General features: G+C 34.4%; 1 protein-coding gene across 2 annotated transcripts in view; it reads left to right on the top strand.

Moving 5' to 3' along the window:
• Positions 1 to 16,706, top strand: part of Br140 (bromodomain-containing protein 140) — an 86,514-nt gene extending 69,808 nt beyond the window's left edge. For both annotated transcript variants that reach the window (XM_089102707.1, XM_089102706.1), the window contains exons 15-17: positions 5,110 to 5,252; positions 10,704 to 10,838; positions 16,567 to 16,706. In XM_089102707.1, coding sequence (XP_088958833.1) covers positions 5,110 to 5,252; positions 10,704 to 10,838; positions 16,567 to 16,624 — 336 coding nt within the window. In that variant the 3' untranslated portion in view covers positions 16,625 to 16,706. The remainder of the gene's footprint in view (positions 1 to 5,109; positions 5,253 to 10,703; positions 10,839 to 16,566) is intronic.
• The last annotated feature ends 1,912 nt before the right edge of the window (positions 16,707 to 18,618 follow it).

The raw sequence follows: 18,618 nt of genomic DNA, 5'->3' as shown, positions 1-18,618 counted from the left end.
TATGTTTTCAAAAACTTCAGAAACAGGTGATAAAATTGTAATAGGCCTGTAATTGTTTGTATCATCTTTGTCACCTTTTTTAAATAAAGGGGAAACCTTAGCTACTTTAAGACAAACTGGAAAAATGTATTCTTTATGCAAGAATTAAAATATGTAAAAGCGGCTGAGAAATTACAGCAGCTAAATCTTTAAACAGAGAAGTCGACGTTCCATCCTATCCTGTAGAAAATTAATTTTTTCAAACTGATAACAGCTTTTTGGTACTCCAAAAATTGGATAGGGTATATAAATATAGTCCTATCTACTTTATTTGGTAAATATTTTCTATGATCATGTGTTCCATCAGAAATTTGATCCACTAGATTATTTTTAAACTTTCCTAAAATGGTCAACAAATGCATACGCCATCCCTCTCATCCGTTATTTTAACTCCTTCATCAATTGTAATGTGAGATGGATTTTTTATTGTTTTAACATTATTAGTTTTTGCATTTATTATTTCCCATGTTTTTCGAGGTGAATCGCACTTACGAAATTTAATTTGGTAATATTTTTCTTCTGCCTCTCTGAGAGCAAGAGTTAGCCGATTTCTATATTTTTTAAAATTTGCAATATTAATTTAATTTAGATACTGGATTTTCACCTTATACGATTTATTTTTTTGTTATACCCTTTAATAGGCTTTAAGTAACCCATGGCGTACGAGGTAAATCATCACATTTTCTTAATACCAAGGGACATACTTGGTCAAATATTTAGTTAAACTTGCTATAAAATAAGACAGTTGACTGATTCGGGTCTTCAATTCCTAACACATCAGACCAATTTATATCTCCTATTTTTACTTTCATCTCCTTTAATTTTTTCTGGTTAATTACCCTTTTATAATTTTTATTTGGTCTCTTTTCAAGTTCCATTCTTGACCCAGGAAATTCTGAAACAACAACACAATGATCAGATGTATCATTCAAAATAATATGGGTATTAAGGCAATTATCAGATGTAAAAATATTATCAATAAGAGTTGCATGTTCGTCACAAATTCTTGATGGTAGTAAGCAAGTAGGCAACAAACCATTTAAAAATGAAATGTTCAGAAATTCTAATGCCTTATTCGATGCTGAGGCATTATGTCGCTTTAAGTCAATATTAAAGTCCCCCATTACATAAAACCATAGGCGTACGGAAGGGCGGGGGGCAGAGGTGGGCAGCTCCCCCCCCCCCTATAACTTCAAATTTACACTAGATATGGCTGAAAAAGCAGTTGAAAAATGTAGATGGCTAAAAAGCAGTTGATAAAAGGTAGATGGTTGAAAAAGCTGGAAATAAACTGCTGGAATGACAGAATAAACGTCAAACAAGAAGCAATTATCCATAATGTCTTGGAAAGATTTAGTTCTAATCCAAGAAGATTGATTAATATTGAATCTTATTGATGATTTATGATTTTTGGTGATAACTTCTTAATGAAGATTTCATAGGCATGATAGAACTTGCTGGCAATCTAAGGTTTTGTGAACTGCCAATATAACTTCAGCCCCCCTCAAAGAATTGGCTGCCCCCTCCCCCCTAGAGAAGAAGCTACGTACGCCCATGTATAAAACGGATGGTTTTGTTGGGTGAGGGCCTCTAACAATGACTCATATTGACTTAAAAACTCTTGAATACTAGACGATGGTGGCCGATATACTACAATTACCAAAAACATATATCTTCCATCATTCACTTCTACTAAACAACTCCCAAATAGCATCTCAACATTCCAAATCATAAATTCATTACGTAAAGAAGATGTAAAAAATCTATTACCAAAATACCTTACTCCTCCCCTCTTATTCTGTTTCCGACTAGCATGAAAAAATCTATAGTTTTTGCAATGTCGAAATGTATTTTCATCGAGAATTGTTTCGCAAATTCCTAAGACATCTGTTGACGGCCCTTTAAAAAAATCATACAAAAAATTTTGGCTGCTAATTAGTCCTCTACAATTCCAAAATGACAGTCGTTTAGACTGATTATTTAAAGGTGGAAGATCATCAACATATAAATATTTATTTTTAGGAGCATTAAAAGGACCTGATAAATCTTGATCTTGCGACGAAAATCTATGAAAATATTTATTTATATCAAGAGGATTTTTTTTTTCAGTTCATCCAGCCTACCAGCAGGTACATCTAATATACTTAAATCATCCATAATCCAAACTCTGCAAAAAAAATCCACATCCCACCTCAGTGAGCTGATATAAAAAGCGAGAAAAAATTTGAAAATAAATAAGTAACAGCCAAAAAAAAAGAAAAAGAATTGACTTGTGGACTTTAACCATTATCATTATCATCATCTGAAAAATCGAAACGTTTTACTTTTCAAAGCTAATCCGGCTTAAAATTGTACAGTTGTTCAAAGGTCAGATTATAAACAACGACTAAAGTTACTTCTAAATAGTGAAGATACTGCAGGTTTTGATACTGATGGAGCTGCATCTTCAATTCCATTAGTGCTTCTTGATTGAGTCTGAGTGTAGTGTGGAGTTAATTGTGGTGAAGAGGAGATATAGTAGATATAATGAAACTAATTCGTATTATAATTTTAAGTTGCATTCATTTTCGATTATATTAGACCCTTGTTACTTAGACTGTGTTTCAGTATCCATTGGAGAAGCTATAGTGGAGACACTTCAGGTTCTGACCCTGAGAGATCTGCATCATAATTTTGGCTGGGTTAACTATAGAGGGTAACCCTGGAATTATATACTAATATAGCTAAAAGAGGTATTGTTGAATGAAAACTTTTATTTTTAGAACCTTTCATAAGCTCTAAACACACCTTTTTTTCATTTTTTATTAAATTTTTTTTTATGTTCATTCAGGATTTTATGCCTCTCCCTTCGGGCTATATGCTCTTCGTTGAAAAATTTTATTTTGATATATTATCATAATTTGTCAGTAAATTTATTTTATATACTTTAGAAGTTGAAGCAAAACCCCTTCTAAAAAAAAGTTGATGACTCTTATTTTTTCCAACTAATAACCTTATTCAACCTTATTCTCTCTTTCCAATAGAGTTGATACCCAAATAAATAAAGTTTTAGTTGTTCAGCTTAGTTTAGCGGAAAGTGCCTTTAAAAGAGGCCTGTACCCTGCGCATGACACCTTGACTGTGAACCTTGAACCTTGAGCATGACAAGGAACATTCAGAACAGCAAGTCATTTCAAGGAAGAAACAACTAGAGATCCTGAGAGATCTGCATCATAATTCTGCTGGGCTAACTATAGAGGGTAGCCATGGTATTATATGCTAGTATAGCTAAAAGGTGTATTGTTGAGCAAAAACTTTTATTTTTAAAATCTTTCATAAGCTCTAAACACACTTTTTTTCATTTTTGTTCAATTTATTTTGTTTCTGTTCATTCAGGATTTTTATGCCTCTCCCTTCGGGCTATATGCTGTTCGTTGAAGGATTTTATTTTGATATATTATCATAACTTGTCAATAAATTTATCCTATATACTTCAGAGGTTCAAGCAAAAACCTTTTCTAAAAAAAATTGATGACTTATTCTTTCAAACCACTAGAGTTGATACCCAAATAAATAAAGTTTTGGCTGTTCAGCTTAGTTTAGCGGAAAGTGCCTTTAAAAGAGGCCAGAACCTTGCGCATGACACTTTGAATTGGAACCTTGAACCTGAACCTTGCGCATGACAATGAACATTCAGAACAGCAAGTCATTTTAAAGAAGGAACAACTAGAGATTATAAAGACACCAAAATATAACATCATAAAGACAAAATAAATCAAAAGCTGATAATATGCAATATAGCAAAAAAAAACAACAGCTGAATAATCTACACGTATGGTTCCCAACCGATTTTGGGCCATTCCCCCCTCCCCAGACATTTCTAAAATCCTGATGCCCCTCCCTCGTGATACCTAAATTTTGTTATTTAAAAGTTAACGTATATTCACTTGAAGGAAGCTTATAAAGCCACTAATTTGGTATCTTTTCACGGGTCATCCTCCATGCATATTTTATGTTAATAAGAAATACTGTCTGAATATATCACATTTTATACAATGCATGGGTTATGGCAATACTGTCATGTATCTTTTAACTCTTTAAATGCATGTGAATGTGACGTCATTTGCATGAAAAATGTTTCGTTTTCAAAATTAAGACTAAAGTATGGTTAGCAGAAGGGTGCATGTCCAGGCCATGACCCACGAAAATATTGCCATGCATGATCTGTGGGGCCCGCTTCCTACATGGGGAATTACAGAGCTACACCAATACTCAGCAATCGGAATCGAATATGACTTTATTCGATATGTAAGGGAAAAATTAATCGTAAATTGACTATATGAAATATAGTACAAAAAGGCAAATAAAAATTGACTTATCCACACTAATTCCAAGCAATCGAACTTACCAAACCTGAATTATTTTTATGATACTTTCTAAACTTTCCAAAATACGGAAAAAGGAAAAAAAGAAACTATTCTGATTTCAACAATTTATTTGCTGTCGAAAATTCCAAAATAAGGCTATGAGCAGAAATTGAAGTTAAAAGTTTTGAGCAAGCCGATTCATTCGATTTGATTTTCTAAAAAAAAGTAATAATAGTTAGGTATTCAAAAAGAAACATTTAACGATACAATTTTTTTTTTTACGTTTTTTTCTCAAAGGTATATTAAATGACAATAATAAAATTGATGGAACTTAAATTTTTGTTTTTCCGCTATTGTTTAACTTTTCAACATATTTTCCGCTTTTCCAGTTAATACTTCGATTAAAGTAATTTTGGATTTTTAAACTTATAATTCGGTTGAAATGGACCCATCAGATAAATACTTCAAGACCAAATGTAAAGCCACGTATAGCGTGGTTTATACATTTAACGTGTATAACGTGTTATAACGTGTATAACGTGGTTTATACGTTTATACATTATACATTTATGCACTTTACATTTAACGTTATGCATACGTTATAAAAAACGTTTAATTAAAACCCAAACCAGAGTAAAATAAAAAGTTTTTATAAATAATTATTAAGATAAAAAAAGAGAAGGAAAAAACTAGATATGCCATTATTGTTATATTATTCTTTTAGATAATAAATCCAAAGATGCCCCGAACTGGGTACTATCACAATGGTGTTCCTATTCCTGTTCCTCCGCAAGATATTTTGGATTTGGCTTCTAAACTCACTGAACCCAAGTTTTTAGTTTTATTTTTTGACTCCAAGCGAACCTGGTAAGTAAAGTATTGTGTTCATTGTATATCTTTAAGAAGACATAGTCAATCCAACTCATATGTGTATATATTTATTTACATCGAGTCTTAATCAATTGGCAGAGACTAATTTGAAGAAGCATGGACTTCACAATACTTGATCAGGGGTGGCAAGTAACGCAAATATAGGTTGGGGGTGGGCAAGAATGTTTACTTCGTTTTGTTTAAATAAAGACACCGAAAAGAAAATTTGCTTAAATTTAGGGGGGGGGGAGTAAGACAATTTTGTTTTGTTTTCCTATTATTATTTTTTTGCTGAAAATGCCGAAAAAATGTATTTTCAAAATCTAGAGGTATATGCCCCCTCCCCTTGGCGCCCCTCGATTTGATATTGATGTTATAGGATGATTTAGCTGTCATCTTAGCTAAGGTGAGACTAGTCTATTACTTAAAAACCTAGCATTGGACTGTACCAAGTGAAACAACCAGAGGGAGGCAACAAAACCCGCTTGTGAAGAGGGCTAAGGTCCTTTTTTAAGAGGACCTTAAAAACATTTTTAAGAGGGCTAAGGTCCAATACTTGTGAAGACCAAAGACCGAAGCTTAGACACCAAGTATTAGATCGTAGCAAGTAAAGCAAGCAACAAAAACCCGCTTGCGAAATGAGGGCATATTTGGAAGGAGCTGAAGGTAGGATACCTTTCATTCGGGGGGGGGGTGAATAAGCACTTGACCAAAGAGAATGGTGGATTGTGACAAAAAGCAGGCGTTTTTGGCTATAGAGTCTTTATTGGCTATAGGGTCTTTTTAGATTTGCAAAGTTGGTTGTTCTACTAGTGTTCTGATAGATAATAATAATAATAATACATAAATGCAAACTTCACTAACAACAAAGAAATTTTGTTGAACTGTGTTCCTTATTTCCAGTAGTTGAACTTCGCTTTAAAAAAATTACCCATTTCATGGTTATCAAACTACTGACACACTATTTCTTGGTTAAAAACAAAAATCTTTTTATTTATTTATAATTTTTTAGACCTGAAAGTATAGATCTTTGGAAAGAATCATTTTGTTCTTTCTTCTTTTAGGAATTAATAACCTCTAGCGCCATCAACAGAGCTACGGTGGCCACACTCTTTGGCAATTTTTTTTTTTGAAAAGATCAAAATAAACGTAAATACTAAATTGAACTAATTGTCTGTTCCTAATTTGAGTAATTTCATTTTATTGACCTCCTTTTTTTTGTTTTCTGTATACAGATTTTTTTTTACTTTACCAGATTTAAAAAAACAGTGGTGCCACTATCCCTATCTTAGACGCAGTAAAAAAAAAGGAAGAAAAAAAGGGTATGTTAACCTAGTTTGCATGACGAGCGACTACTTTTTGGCCTTTTCTTTGTGAATTCCCAATGAACAATAATACAAAAAAAAACTAGAAAAAAAGGTGCCATGATCGAAATAAAGCATTTTCAGTTTAGTTTATCAGATGAAGTATAAACCTGGAATATTTATCAATATAATTTTGAAAATAGCTTTAACAGCTGATGCAACAGCTTTTAGCTAACATGAGCTAAGATGTCAAAATTGAAAAAATGAAATAATTAATGGAAAGAGCTACAAAAAATAGCAACAATAATAACCCAGCGTAGCAGTGACTGCTTCAAGGTCAGTAAGATTCAAGGTCATTAACTGTGTAAATAAGGGGACTGCCCCAACATGGTTTTGTTTTGTTGTACGTCTCCCCCTGTTCATTTTCTGAATTTTAATTTATTTATGTAATTTGGTTTCTGTTGAGGCTAGGAAATGCTAATTTGTCTAGTCAAATCGAACGCCCCTAATACTTTTATTTTTCAATGAAAGCACTAGTAGTAAGTATAGCTTGAATGGGTGAATTATGACAACCGATAGTGCTTCTACTACTACTACTACTAACAGCTCACTGCAGCACCGAGCCGCCTAAGGCCAACACACCTTCGCACGCTCCTTTTCCACCCCAACCTATTCAAAGCCTCCCTCTACTCCCTCCCAAGATATTTCTATTTTCCCTTAAGTCTTTTCTTACGACACCCTCCCACCCCATTTGGTGATCACCTACTTTTCGTTAGGCCCTCGATGATTTGCCGACAAGCACAATCTTTGGCCACAATCTTTGGGCCAAGGTATACCACAGAAAACCCTTGGGTATCAGCCAGCCGTCTAGGGACAAATGAGTAGCAGGCTGTCCCGTAATGGAGTGATAGGATGTCGTTAGGAAAGATTTAAGGAAAACAGAAAGTTTTTTTTTTGGGGGGGGGGGTGTAAAGAGAGAATCTTTAGATATATTGGAAAGGAAGGGCTAGTGTCCGTAGCTGTGTTGGCCTTAAGCGCCCTGGTGTTGCAGTGACCTGTTAGCAATAGTAGTTGCAATAAAATCAATATTTGAAATGAATAAAATGCTACAAAGGAGAAATGTTAGGTTTTCCTGTTTATTATGTTGAAGTATATGTCAAATGGCATTCTTTCCAATTAGTCTAGCATAGTACTTAGTTACCAAGTTGTCTGGATAGGGAGGAAGGACATGATGTTGTAAATTGAACACGACTGAGAGTTAGGCTCAAAGCCCAAAGTGTATTTATGTTGTCTTATATCGAAGGAAGTGAGAACCCCCTTTTAGAAATCTCCTCTTCCTGTTTAGACAAGGCAAAGGGGACAAGCGTGCTCAAGTGGGGGTCAAGCCTAAAAATTGGGGGATCAGCACAATAAATAGTTCTTGAAGTAGTCATGGCAACACTAAATATTTCATGTTGAGAAAAGAATTTTAGCAAAAAGGTAGAAGATCGGATTATTTTAGATAAATGACAATTCAATTCAAGGTCATTGTCTAACCAAACATCTAAAATCTTTATGAAGTTTTTGGTACTCAGTTATAAGTTAGTCTAGCTAGTTGTACTAGTTTTCAGGAAGGAACTTTTTAGGAAGTCCTCAGTAAGTGCCCCGTGTCAAGAAGATACGAGTGACTTTTATTCTGTGTTCAAAGTATGCTTCATTTTATCAAGGTCATATTTCAGTGTCTTTAGTAAGAAGTCTACTAAGTTCTGTTGTACTGGTACTAACTTTTCTTATACATACAATACGTAATTCATCTGCAAACTTACAACAATTCTGGTAAATTCTTGTTACATTATTGAAACAACCTGAAAGGAAAAAGGGTATAACTTAGTGTGCTGAACAGACCCGCAAGAAATACTGGTACAACTTGACTTATCCTTATTTGGAACAAAGACACAATGCTCCTGATGAGACAGAAAATTGCCCAGCATTTCTTGAAGGACCCGCCACGCCCCACATTTCCTAGCCTCACCAAGGGTAATTCAGTGGTCCAGATGGTAAAAGGCTTTTGAAATTTTATCGAAGATAGTTACGGAAATAGATCCCTTAGTTTATTAATGCTTTAGGATAGTATGTAACTTAGAAAACAAGAAAGTGGTTCGTACCATATTTGCAATTGGTGTAGCTTTGCGATTGTGTAAAATTGTCAATTATAAGACCTAGGCTCCAGATTCTTTGGTTTATGGCAAGAAATCCTAGTTACCAATAGCTCTCACGGAAGGTAAATTAAAATTAAGGTGAGTTAACGCTAGGTAAAGTGAAGCAACTATCTTCCTGTAAGATTAAGTAATAAATTTTACTATAATTAGAATCCCAACGATGAAGTATCAACAAACCTTTTTGCAAAAAAGTTTTTTTTTCTTTCAAATCAGTAATCCAGAATTATTTTTGGTCGCATAAAAATTGTATTTTGAATTTTCCACCTACGAAAATCGTGCAAGATACGTATGATAACAGTAACCCTAGGTTCACACAGACAGCACTAACTTCAGTCAACAATAGTAAAATTAGTTTTACGGCACCATCAACATGAAAGAAAGCGAACGCATTTTGGAAAGTTGTGAGACTTACGCCAGTTTAATTCAGACCTTAGACCCTCTAGAGCCAGGAATTACGCATAGGGCGCCTATGAAACCTCACCAGACATTACGAAGCCTAGTTGCAGCCCTGAAGTCCTCCCACTGTGGTTGAAGGCACACCTCTCCTATACCAAGATGCTTTTTATACTGCCGTGATTAGTTGTGTCTTGGTCCACCTTTTTTGCGCTGCCCTTCAGGGCACCACTCGTAATCTGTGCATGGGAGTCGATCCTCTGGCATAGGAAGGACGTAGCCAAGCTACGTCCATCTCCTACGTTTATGAAGGTCGGTAACTAATTGTTGACCTACTCGCTGATGAACTTCTATGCTGGTAACCTTTTCCTTCCGGGATGTTACCACGATAATTACTTGGCAATTAGTTGTTGTATAGGCGTAAAAGTATTACATGGTGAAAATCAGGCGATTTGGGTTGATTGTAGAGGTTCTAATACTGATTGATAAATAAATATACTTTCTATTTCTGTTTATTGCCCTGCTGTACTAGTTTGAATAAACAGAAAATGTTGTCTATGCAGTGATTTTTACCTTTTGCTCCCTATATAATGAGGGGAAATTCTCATAAAGACAGAGAATGGTTAACTACTTACTAAATTCCAGCTTTCACCAACGATGGTAAATGTACAAACTACCAAACGGATTGGTGCAATCATGGCTGTGGGCCTGGCCGTATCCAGATGAGGTAAACCTCTAGTGGGTAGTATCCAGGGAATGGGGGTGGGGGATTGAACTGCAACATGAATTTTTTTTTCGACGCATAAATTAGTCTTAAAAATCCACTTTAAAAATTTTTCCCCTGAAGGCTAAAAACCATTCCTCCCATTCATAAATTACCTTAAAACTTAAGGTAATAAACGTATTTGAGACTGTTATACAAAGGCCAGGGGAGGTAAATACCTTCTTGTTGATTCTTTTGATAGCACACAACCCCCCCCCCGGCCCGGAAAAAATCTTTAGTAAGGTTTTCCCTCCAATTTTTGGGGTCCTCGCTAGAGGGACATGGTATTATGAAGAAAAGGGTACTAATTCAGGTATAGGTTGTACGAATTCTGTATAACAATCTATCTTCCATGTCGCTTGAAGAGGGGCTTAGGTTGTATGTGTTAGCTCTGAGGTGGTTCTTGCTAAGTTATTTCAAAGAATGCTTCGAAGAGAATGAATGCGATGGCTCCCATATGGGTGGTCTACTGCATCTTTCGCTGTGTATTGTGCCCTATAATTGCCATTTATTCTTATGTGACGAATTGGAAAGAAAAAGTATTGTTTGTTTAATCGCTCGTTGTTGCTCTTGTTTAAAAAATTGTTGGAAAAACTGCCTAGTTACCGAATAAAAGTTCAATTTTTAACTTTACTTCTTGTATTGCAAAACAACAAAAATCGCTTATTTTGGCTGTTAAGTTATTATGATAAGCAAATATTGGTCTTGTGTACACTCTGTATTAATCTAGAGCAGGACATGCAAGTAGAAATAAATAATATTATTTAAATTATAAATTGGTCATTTTTAGGCAATGGTTGCCTCGATCCAAGCTGGAGCTTTTGGGTGTCGATCCTAATAATGATAAAAGCAAGCTCGTTGACTCTAAAAAGCCCGCTGACAGAAAAGCTGTCAAAAAAGCGTATGAAGAAGCGATTTTGCATAGGTAATGTATGCTTTTTTGGTCTTTTTTCCAGCGATTTCTTCTGAATATGTTCATATCTCGTGAATGCTCTCTAGCCCAAGTCATTAAGGAAATCTCCCAATGAATCTTTTTAACCTTTGTTTGGTAAACATTATAGACTTTTATGTAGTTTTTCAATAGAGACTTTAATTTAATTAAGAAAAATTCAAAAAAAAAGCAGCAAATAATTAACCTGGGCGTCTATTATGCATTAGCTGGAGCTTAGAAAACAATTATAAAAGTCATAAAAATCAAATTATTTAGCATAATTTTCAGCGATTTTTCGTAATTAGTTGATATCTCTTGAATATGCTCTGCCTCAACTCACCAAGGAGAATCGCCTTTTAATTTTAATTTGCTAAAAAAAAACCTTCAAAGGGAAGGTAGTCTGTTAACATTGGCCATTAATATTAGTCCATAAACATTGGCAGCTTATAAAAGAGAAAACGGTTTGAAAATGGTAGGATACTCATGGGTATAATAGATTGCTGAAGTGCGTCTATCAATTCTACAGACAGGACGTGTAGATGAATTTTGGAGAAGGCAGAGGTTATATGTAGGATGGAAATGCTCCAAAAAGTAGACAAAGAAGAAAATATCCAGACAATACACGTGCGGGAAATAAGTAGAAAAATTAGCATTTTTATTAAACTTTAATAAAAATGCTAATTTTTCTACAATTTTCCCGCACGTGTATTGTCTGGATATTTTCTTCTTTGTTTGAGCTGAGAGGCTTCTGTGGTAAAGCTTCACATCATTCAATCGGCGTTGTAAAATTGGACAAAAATGCTAATGTGAATTAACAAGAAAAGCCTACTATTTTTTAGTCAGCATTCATCATAGTCAATCTTATATCCCCCCCCCCCAGAGGCAGGACAGTTTGTGTCTCTCATTTTTTTCTTCTTTTGCGCCGTCATTGAGAACAAATAGCCCGACAATCTTGGGGACAATTTGTTCGGTCGCAAATTAAAAGTTCTCGTTCCATTTTTAAGGGCTGAAACCTACCGTAAGTGAACTTGCTATCTCTTGAAAGCACGGAGTGCCATCGGCTGCCCCTTATACCAAATAGCATCGGATCCAAATTCTAAGGTAGCCATATAAATCGGTCGAAAGGTCCAAGTTATGTGGGTACAAGGGTAACATGGCAATTGTACCCCAGGACTAAAGGTCCTGCCTCCTATCCCAAATAGCATCGGATCAAAATTGTAAGGTATCTATAAATTTAGATCGGTCGAAAAGGTCAATTATGTAGATACAGGGGTGACATGGTAATTACAGCCCCAGGGCCATGGTTAAGAGGAATACCAAGATGATATCACTCTGCACATGACAATTATCATAAATTGTAAACTTGTTTATTCTCGGAAGATCAGAGAAAAATAAAGATGACAGAATATATGGTGGCTTTGGGACTTAATAACTGCTAAATCATAAACAGAATGGCGGTGGCCACATTGTTTGGCAGTTTTATTTTGATGATGCTGCAATAAACTTAAATATTGAATCGAATTAATTGGATGTTTTTTATTTAATTTAATTGGCCTTTCTTTTATTAATTTCCTATATTTACTTTTTTTTTTACCAGTTAAAAAGAAGATTTAACCACCAGTGCATCCATTCATATCTTTAGATGAAGTAAAAAAATAAACGAAAAAATTATGTTGCATTGTAAATCCCGGCTGGTATAAATGTAAGATTTATAGAGTGACTGAACTTGTACAAAGTACTTTGCTATCTATTCTACAAAATAGAGTACAACAATATTATAAAACGAGAGGTAACAGTAAATAGCCCAAGGTAATCAAACAGTTCGTGGTAACGAACTGTAAGTAAGGAGCGACCCGGCTCAATGGTAACCGAAACTCTAAAAAACGGAATTTCGGTACCAATAGATACATCAAAAGAATCAGATTTTATTTCTGATCTCAAATAAAAAAGTTTTATCAAGTTTAGTCCTACCCATCAAAAGTTACGCGCCTGAGAAAATTTGGCTAATTTTAGTAAAAAGGGGAAAACACCCTAAATATTATAGAACCTTTATGAAAATCACAACCTCATATTCAGCGTATCAGAGAACCCTACTGTAGAGGTTTCAAGCTTCTATCTACAAAAATGTGGAATTTTGCATTTATTGCCAGAAGAAAGATCACGGGTGCGTGTTTATTTTTATTTCTTTTTCCAGGGGTAATCGTATTGACCCAGTGGTCCTAGAATATCGTAAGAGGGCTCATTGGAACGGAAATTAAAAGTTCTAGTGCCCTTTTTTAGTGACCAAAAAAATTGGAGGGCAGCTAGGCCCCCTCCCACGCTCATTTTTCTCAAAGTCACCCGATCAAAATTTTGTGATAGCCGTTTTGTTCAGCATAGTCGAAAATCTAATAAATATGTCTTTTACGATGACTTAATCCCCCGCAGTTCCCAGGGGAAGGGCTGCAAGTTACGAACTTTGCCCATTGCTTACATATTGTATTGGTTATTGGGAAGTATACAGACATTTTCAGGAAGAATTTTTATCTGGTGGAGGGGGAGGGGCTGGAGGAGGGGGTTACTCTGGAGAATCTTTCCGTGGAGGATGTTTCTTTGGGGTAAGGTACATTTCTATGAAGGGGGCACCGGATTTCCAAGCATTATTTAAAAAACGATCAGAAATTAAATAAAAAAAAACAAGCTTTTTCAACTGAAAGTAAGAAGCAACATTAGAACTTAAAATGAACAGAAATCATTACGTATATGAGGGGGTTCTCCCCCAAGTCAATACCTCACCTTTTACGCTATAGTTTGTTTTTAGTGCTTTCAAAAGAGCTATATATTCTAACTAACACGCCATTGTTATTCTGTTTTTTTTGAATTAAAATTTTTTTTAACTTTAGTGGTAAATAGATTTTTTTTTAATATTGTGAGAACCCACTCATATACGTGATGAAATATACGTAATAAAAAAAAAACAGGCGACACTGCTCAGTAGTTATCGAAACATTTGAAAACGGAATTTTGGAGTCAATAAATGTATCAAAAGAATGGGCTTATAATGCTGATTCTAAATATATGAATTAAAGTTTAGTATTACTCATCAAAGGCTACGAGCCTGAGAAAATTTACCTGATTTTTTAAAGAGGGGGAAACATCCCCTAAAAGTGAAAACATTTTAATGAAAATCACACCGTCAGATTCAGCGTATCAGACAACCCTATAACATAGGTTTCAAGCTCATATCTGCAAAAATCTGCAACTGTGTATTTTTTGCCAGAAGAAAAATATACGAATATAGAAGTTCGTTACGTAAGTTAATTTGTAAATTACGTCAGAACCAAATTTAGAGACAGCCATTTAGCAAAAGAAAAGTAAAATTTTTATGCAAATTTTGTTTACTTATTCAATGACGGTGAGCCAAAATAAAATCTGCATTAACTAAAAAATGATCAGAAATGAAAAAAAAAAACTATTTTTTTAAACTAAAAGTAAGGAGCGACATTAAAACTTAAAAAGAACAGAAATTTTTCCGTATATGAAAGGGGCTGTACCCTCCTCAACGCCTCGCTCTTTACGCTAAAGTTTGGCTCTGTCTCACAACTTTATTTTTTAAAACAATAAAAAACTCTAGCGTAAAGAACAAGGCGTTGAAGAGGGGACAGTCCCTTTCATATACGGAATAATTTCTGTTCGTTTTAAGTTTTAATGTCGCTCCTTACTTTCAGTTTAAAAAACTTGTTTTTTTATTTAATAAAATAAACAAGAGACAGACTTAATTTGTTAAAATTAGGCTACTAAGGTAGAGAAGATAATAAAAGTGTTAAAGAGAAGAAATATAAATGTACAATATTCAGTATAACGTTCCTCACTGGTAAATCGTATGTAAGGCGAAATGCTGTGAAGTTGCTTTACAAAACTTTAGGGGGAAAAAAGACACATTTGAATTTGTCTACAAAAATATAGACAGTGACTATCTAAATTTAAACAGGGACTTTTTGCATAAAATCTGGCCGATTATAAAGACGTATTTTACAACTCTGATCTGAAACAGGGACGAACCAAATATTCTCTCAGATGAAACTGTTTTTTTCATCATGTGGCCTGAAATCAGATTACCTAAGAGAAATTCAACCCCTGTCTTGGTATAGTTTCACATTTGAACTAAGAGTCAGCTCAAAAAATCTCAGTCATCACCATTGCAATTCCAGTGGGCTTTTCCAGTAGACAAAGCTCATGTAATATGAACGATCAGTTGCCCAATTGCCTGCCAGTCCTGTCGACATGGTCAGTCATAAATCTTAGAAAACATTATATTTAGGATCTCCAATTGCCTTCAAATGGCTCAGAACTGATGGACTATTTGAATTACCCTTACTCCATGCCTATATACCTTAGTTCTGCCATAAAATGGATGATAGACTATCTATGAAGAAGTCATCATTTTTATACAATTCCTTAAAAAGGGTTATGCCAGCTTTGTCTCTCACTCAAACTATCAGTCTTGGCTTTGCTCCAATTAGCCATGGCTCTTAACTTTTTCATCACAACCCACCAAGTTGATTTTAATTCGAAATTAATTTAAATCATCTTCGTAACTTCCCTCTGAGGCACCACTCAAATTTATTCAAATTTCACCACTCAATTTCAATATTTTTTTTTCTTACTCTTACAGAGAAATACCGCCAAAAAAGCTCAAATCGAACACTTGTTGAAATAGATAAATGTAATACGTTCAATTGCTAATAGTAGTAGACGAAGTATGTTAAGCATTTGAATCCCAATGGAAGAGAACACATTATTGCAGGTTTTTAACTTTTTTTATGTTTTTTTTTTTACTCCACAGTCAAACATTATAGATAGATAGATAGATATTTATTGTAATAAAAGCCACTTTGGGCCATGGCAAAAAAAGGAAAATCACACAAAATAATAACATGATTATAACACTCATAGCAAAGTATAGTAGCCTACATAACAATAACAACGCAAAATTAAAAAACATTACAAAAACATAATAAAGCACATGATACCATTAAACTAACATAAATAGATAGATGTATGTTACATCTATCAAGGGCCATGACTACAAAAATAACAAACAAGAGAACAACTTACACACATACAACAATACTTTCCACACTCACCCCACCCCTTTTTACAAAAATCTATCTCTATGTGACATACCCAATTTTATATACTTTGCTATCATTCTTATTGTCCCATAATTTTTTGATCCCATTACTGAAACCAACCACTCACTTGTCCCCACATTAACAAAAAATATATTACAAAAGTAGTATAAAATTTAAATTTTTGTCTTGTTTTATTTATCCATTTATGATAAAAATGAAATGAAGCTAAAGAAGCTAAAGGGCTTTATTTTAAGAAATGTGATATTTAAATCTTGAAATTTCTCGGAAAGTGGAGTTCTTGAGATGAAACAACTTCAAATGGAAATTTGACGAAGCTGAAGAGTTTTACTTGAAGAAGTGTGATATTTAAATGCCAAAATTTTAAGAAAACTAGAATTTTTGACACAAAAAGGATTTTGTTACTGGAGATTCAAAAAAGAAGTAAAAATTATTTTGTTCTTTTTTTATTTAGCTATTTTCTTTTTATTTGAAAATTGTATTTCTTTCTCTTGTTGAAAATTGAATTGAATTAACTGTTTCTTTCTCTCCTATTTGATTTCATGTTGCTCATCCCCTTTTTCTATTCTCTGTAATAACTCTTTTTTCAGGAGTCGCGTTACTGGCGAAACTCATAGCCTATCGGGCGAATCAGAAGATGCCGACTAATTATATCATATTGAAAATCCTGCCATTTTGTTTTTAAGTATGACTTTATTTGTTACTTTTGTATAAATTGTATTATAAACATTTATTTATATAAATTTTGGGCTTAACATTAATGCGTGATTAGTCTAATATATTGGGACTTCAGATGAGGTAGTTTGTTGAACATCTGTTTTCCTTTTTTTAAACGCCACAAATCCAACATTATGTGTTAGAAAATTGATTTTTAAGATTTGACAGAAAAAGAAAAAAAAAATAGAAACGTGTGATTGTAAACGAAAAGAAGAAGACACTATTTTAATTATGGCAGTACAGACATGCAGTTGAATAACATACGCCAACGTGGTTGTCAGTATCAAGGAAAAATGGAAAAAAATAAACCACTGAATAGCCAAGGGTGAGCAAGTTCGTATTTTTTAAATGCAAATTTTAACATTAAAAAGATGCAGCTACCATTCAGAAGAGCTTTCTATAGAATAAGAAAGGATATATCAGCGATTGGGCTCGTCAGAGTGAAACGACCAGCTCGTATGTGTGCTGGAATTTTTATATTCATTGATTTATTTTTTTTTTGGATGAAGGTGGAAAGTGAAGTTGGAATTGCTTGAAATTTGGAATTGCGACAAAAATTACTGCTTTGCGAAAATGTGTCTGAACAAACACCATATGCAACATTTTTTTGAAAAACTGTTTTGAAACATATTTTGAAAAACTGTTTCAAATAAACAGGCTTAGGACATCTCGTTTCACGCGTAGAGTCCTGAAAAACTAAACTTTTAAAAAATTGATTTTGCTCGTTGTTAGGTTTTAAGAAAATTGTACAATGAACCTCACAAAAAAATTCTTCCCAACTTAGGTGAAGAAAGTACCCTAATATAGGCAATGAAAGGAGTCAATAGAGTCCATGACCTGACCTATATTATCCTTAGTATTTTTTGGGAATTCAGCCTTTAAACTGTGACGACTTAAGCTGGATTACACCTTCATTTAATTGGATTTCACAATAAGCGAAACTGTGAAAAGGAAGAAAATTACGACATATTATAAATTCTCAGATTATATCTACCTGCCGATTATTGCTGACGTCAGTGTGACTACTGTACTGATTACCTGACTCTCGCTTGTTTTTTGGACTATGATTTTCTTATTTTGAATAGGATGTGATAGCTGAAGCAGACAGTACAATGATGGATAATACCCTGGTTTTAAGTCCTGTGTTGAACTTTATGCAAAGGCATGCGGAAAAAAGACGAATAAGGATATTGTTATTAAACAGTCAAAGTTTTTCTCCAAGGAAGCTCTGAAAGATGCAAATGATATATGCAAAACAGTGTTCGACAAGGATATTAATCTTGAGTCGTAGGGGTTTGTATTTTTTAGCGATATTTTTGAACTTTTGCCAGAAAGGTTCCCAAATGAAATCCCGACCCCTCATTTGACGTTTATTAACCCAACTGACGTTCCCACTATTCCTGAAGATGTTAGTATGATTGCTGCCTATCTTCTGAATGACTGCCGAACAATGCTAAGCTTTCTTGTTGAAAAGCACGAAACCTCTGCGGTTCTGAGCTTAGAAAACCAGCCATCTACGGGGCTATCTTTGCCTCGACCAGAAAAGACAGTTCCAGTTGTTCTGTCAAATCTTACCGCAAGTTTGAGTGCTAATCCTACCAAGCAAAGGGAATTCTTGAACAAAATTGAACCTGCGGATAAAATAGACAGAATCTAACAACGAAGAGACAGGCTGTTTGTGCATATGAAAGACGAAATATCTGAACATGTTATCGTCTCCGCAGCTCAAAGTGAGCAAAATATCTATAGCAAGGTACTGCGTTCAGAACACCTCGGGATCATTTACATTGACAAAGATTACGACGTTACGGCCATTCCCGGTCTAGTTAGTGGTATTTCCAAATTTAAGCGATTTGGAAATTCCTCAGCGGTGCAGCTAACGTTTGTTACCAAGCACGACTTCGATCAGGCCCTAAGTTTGGTAA

This window comes from Artemia sp. Qi Xiang Cuo, chromosome 16, assembly GCF_049724085.1.
Source record: "Artemia sp. Qi Xiang Cuo chromosome 16, ASM4972408v1, whole genome shotgun sequence".
Taxonomy (NCBI): domain Eukaryota; kingdom Metazoa; phylum Arthropoda; class Branchiopoda; order Anostraca; family Artemiidae; genus Artemia; species Artemia sp. Qi Xiang Cuo.
This window is presented reverse-complemented; position numbering and strand designations above follow the sequence as displayed.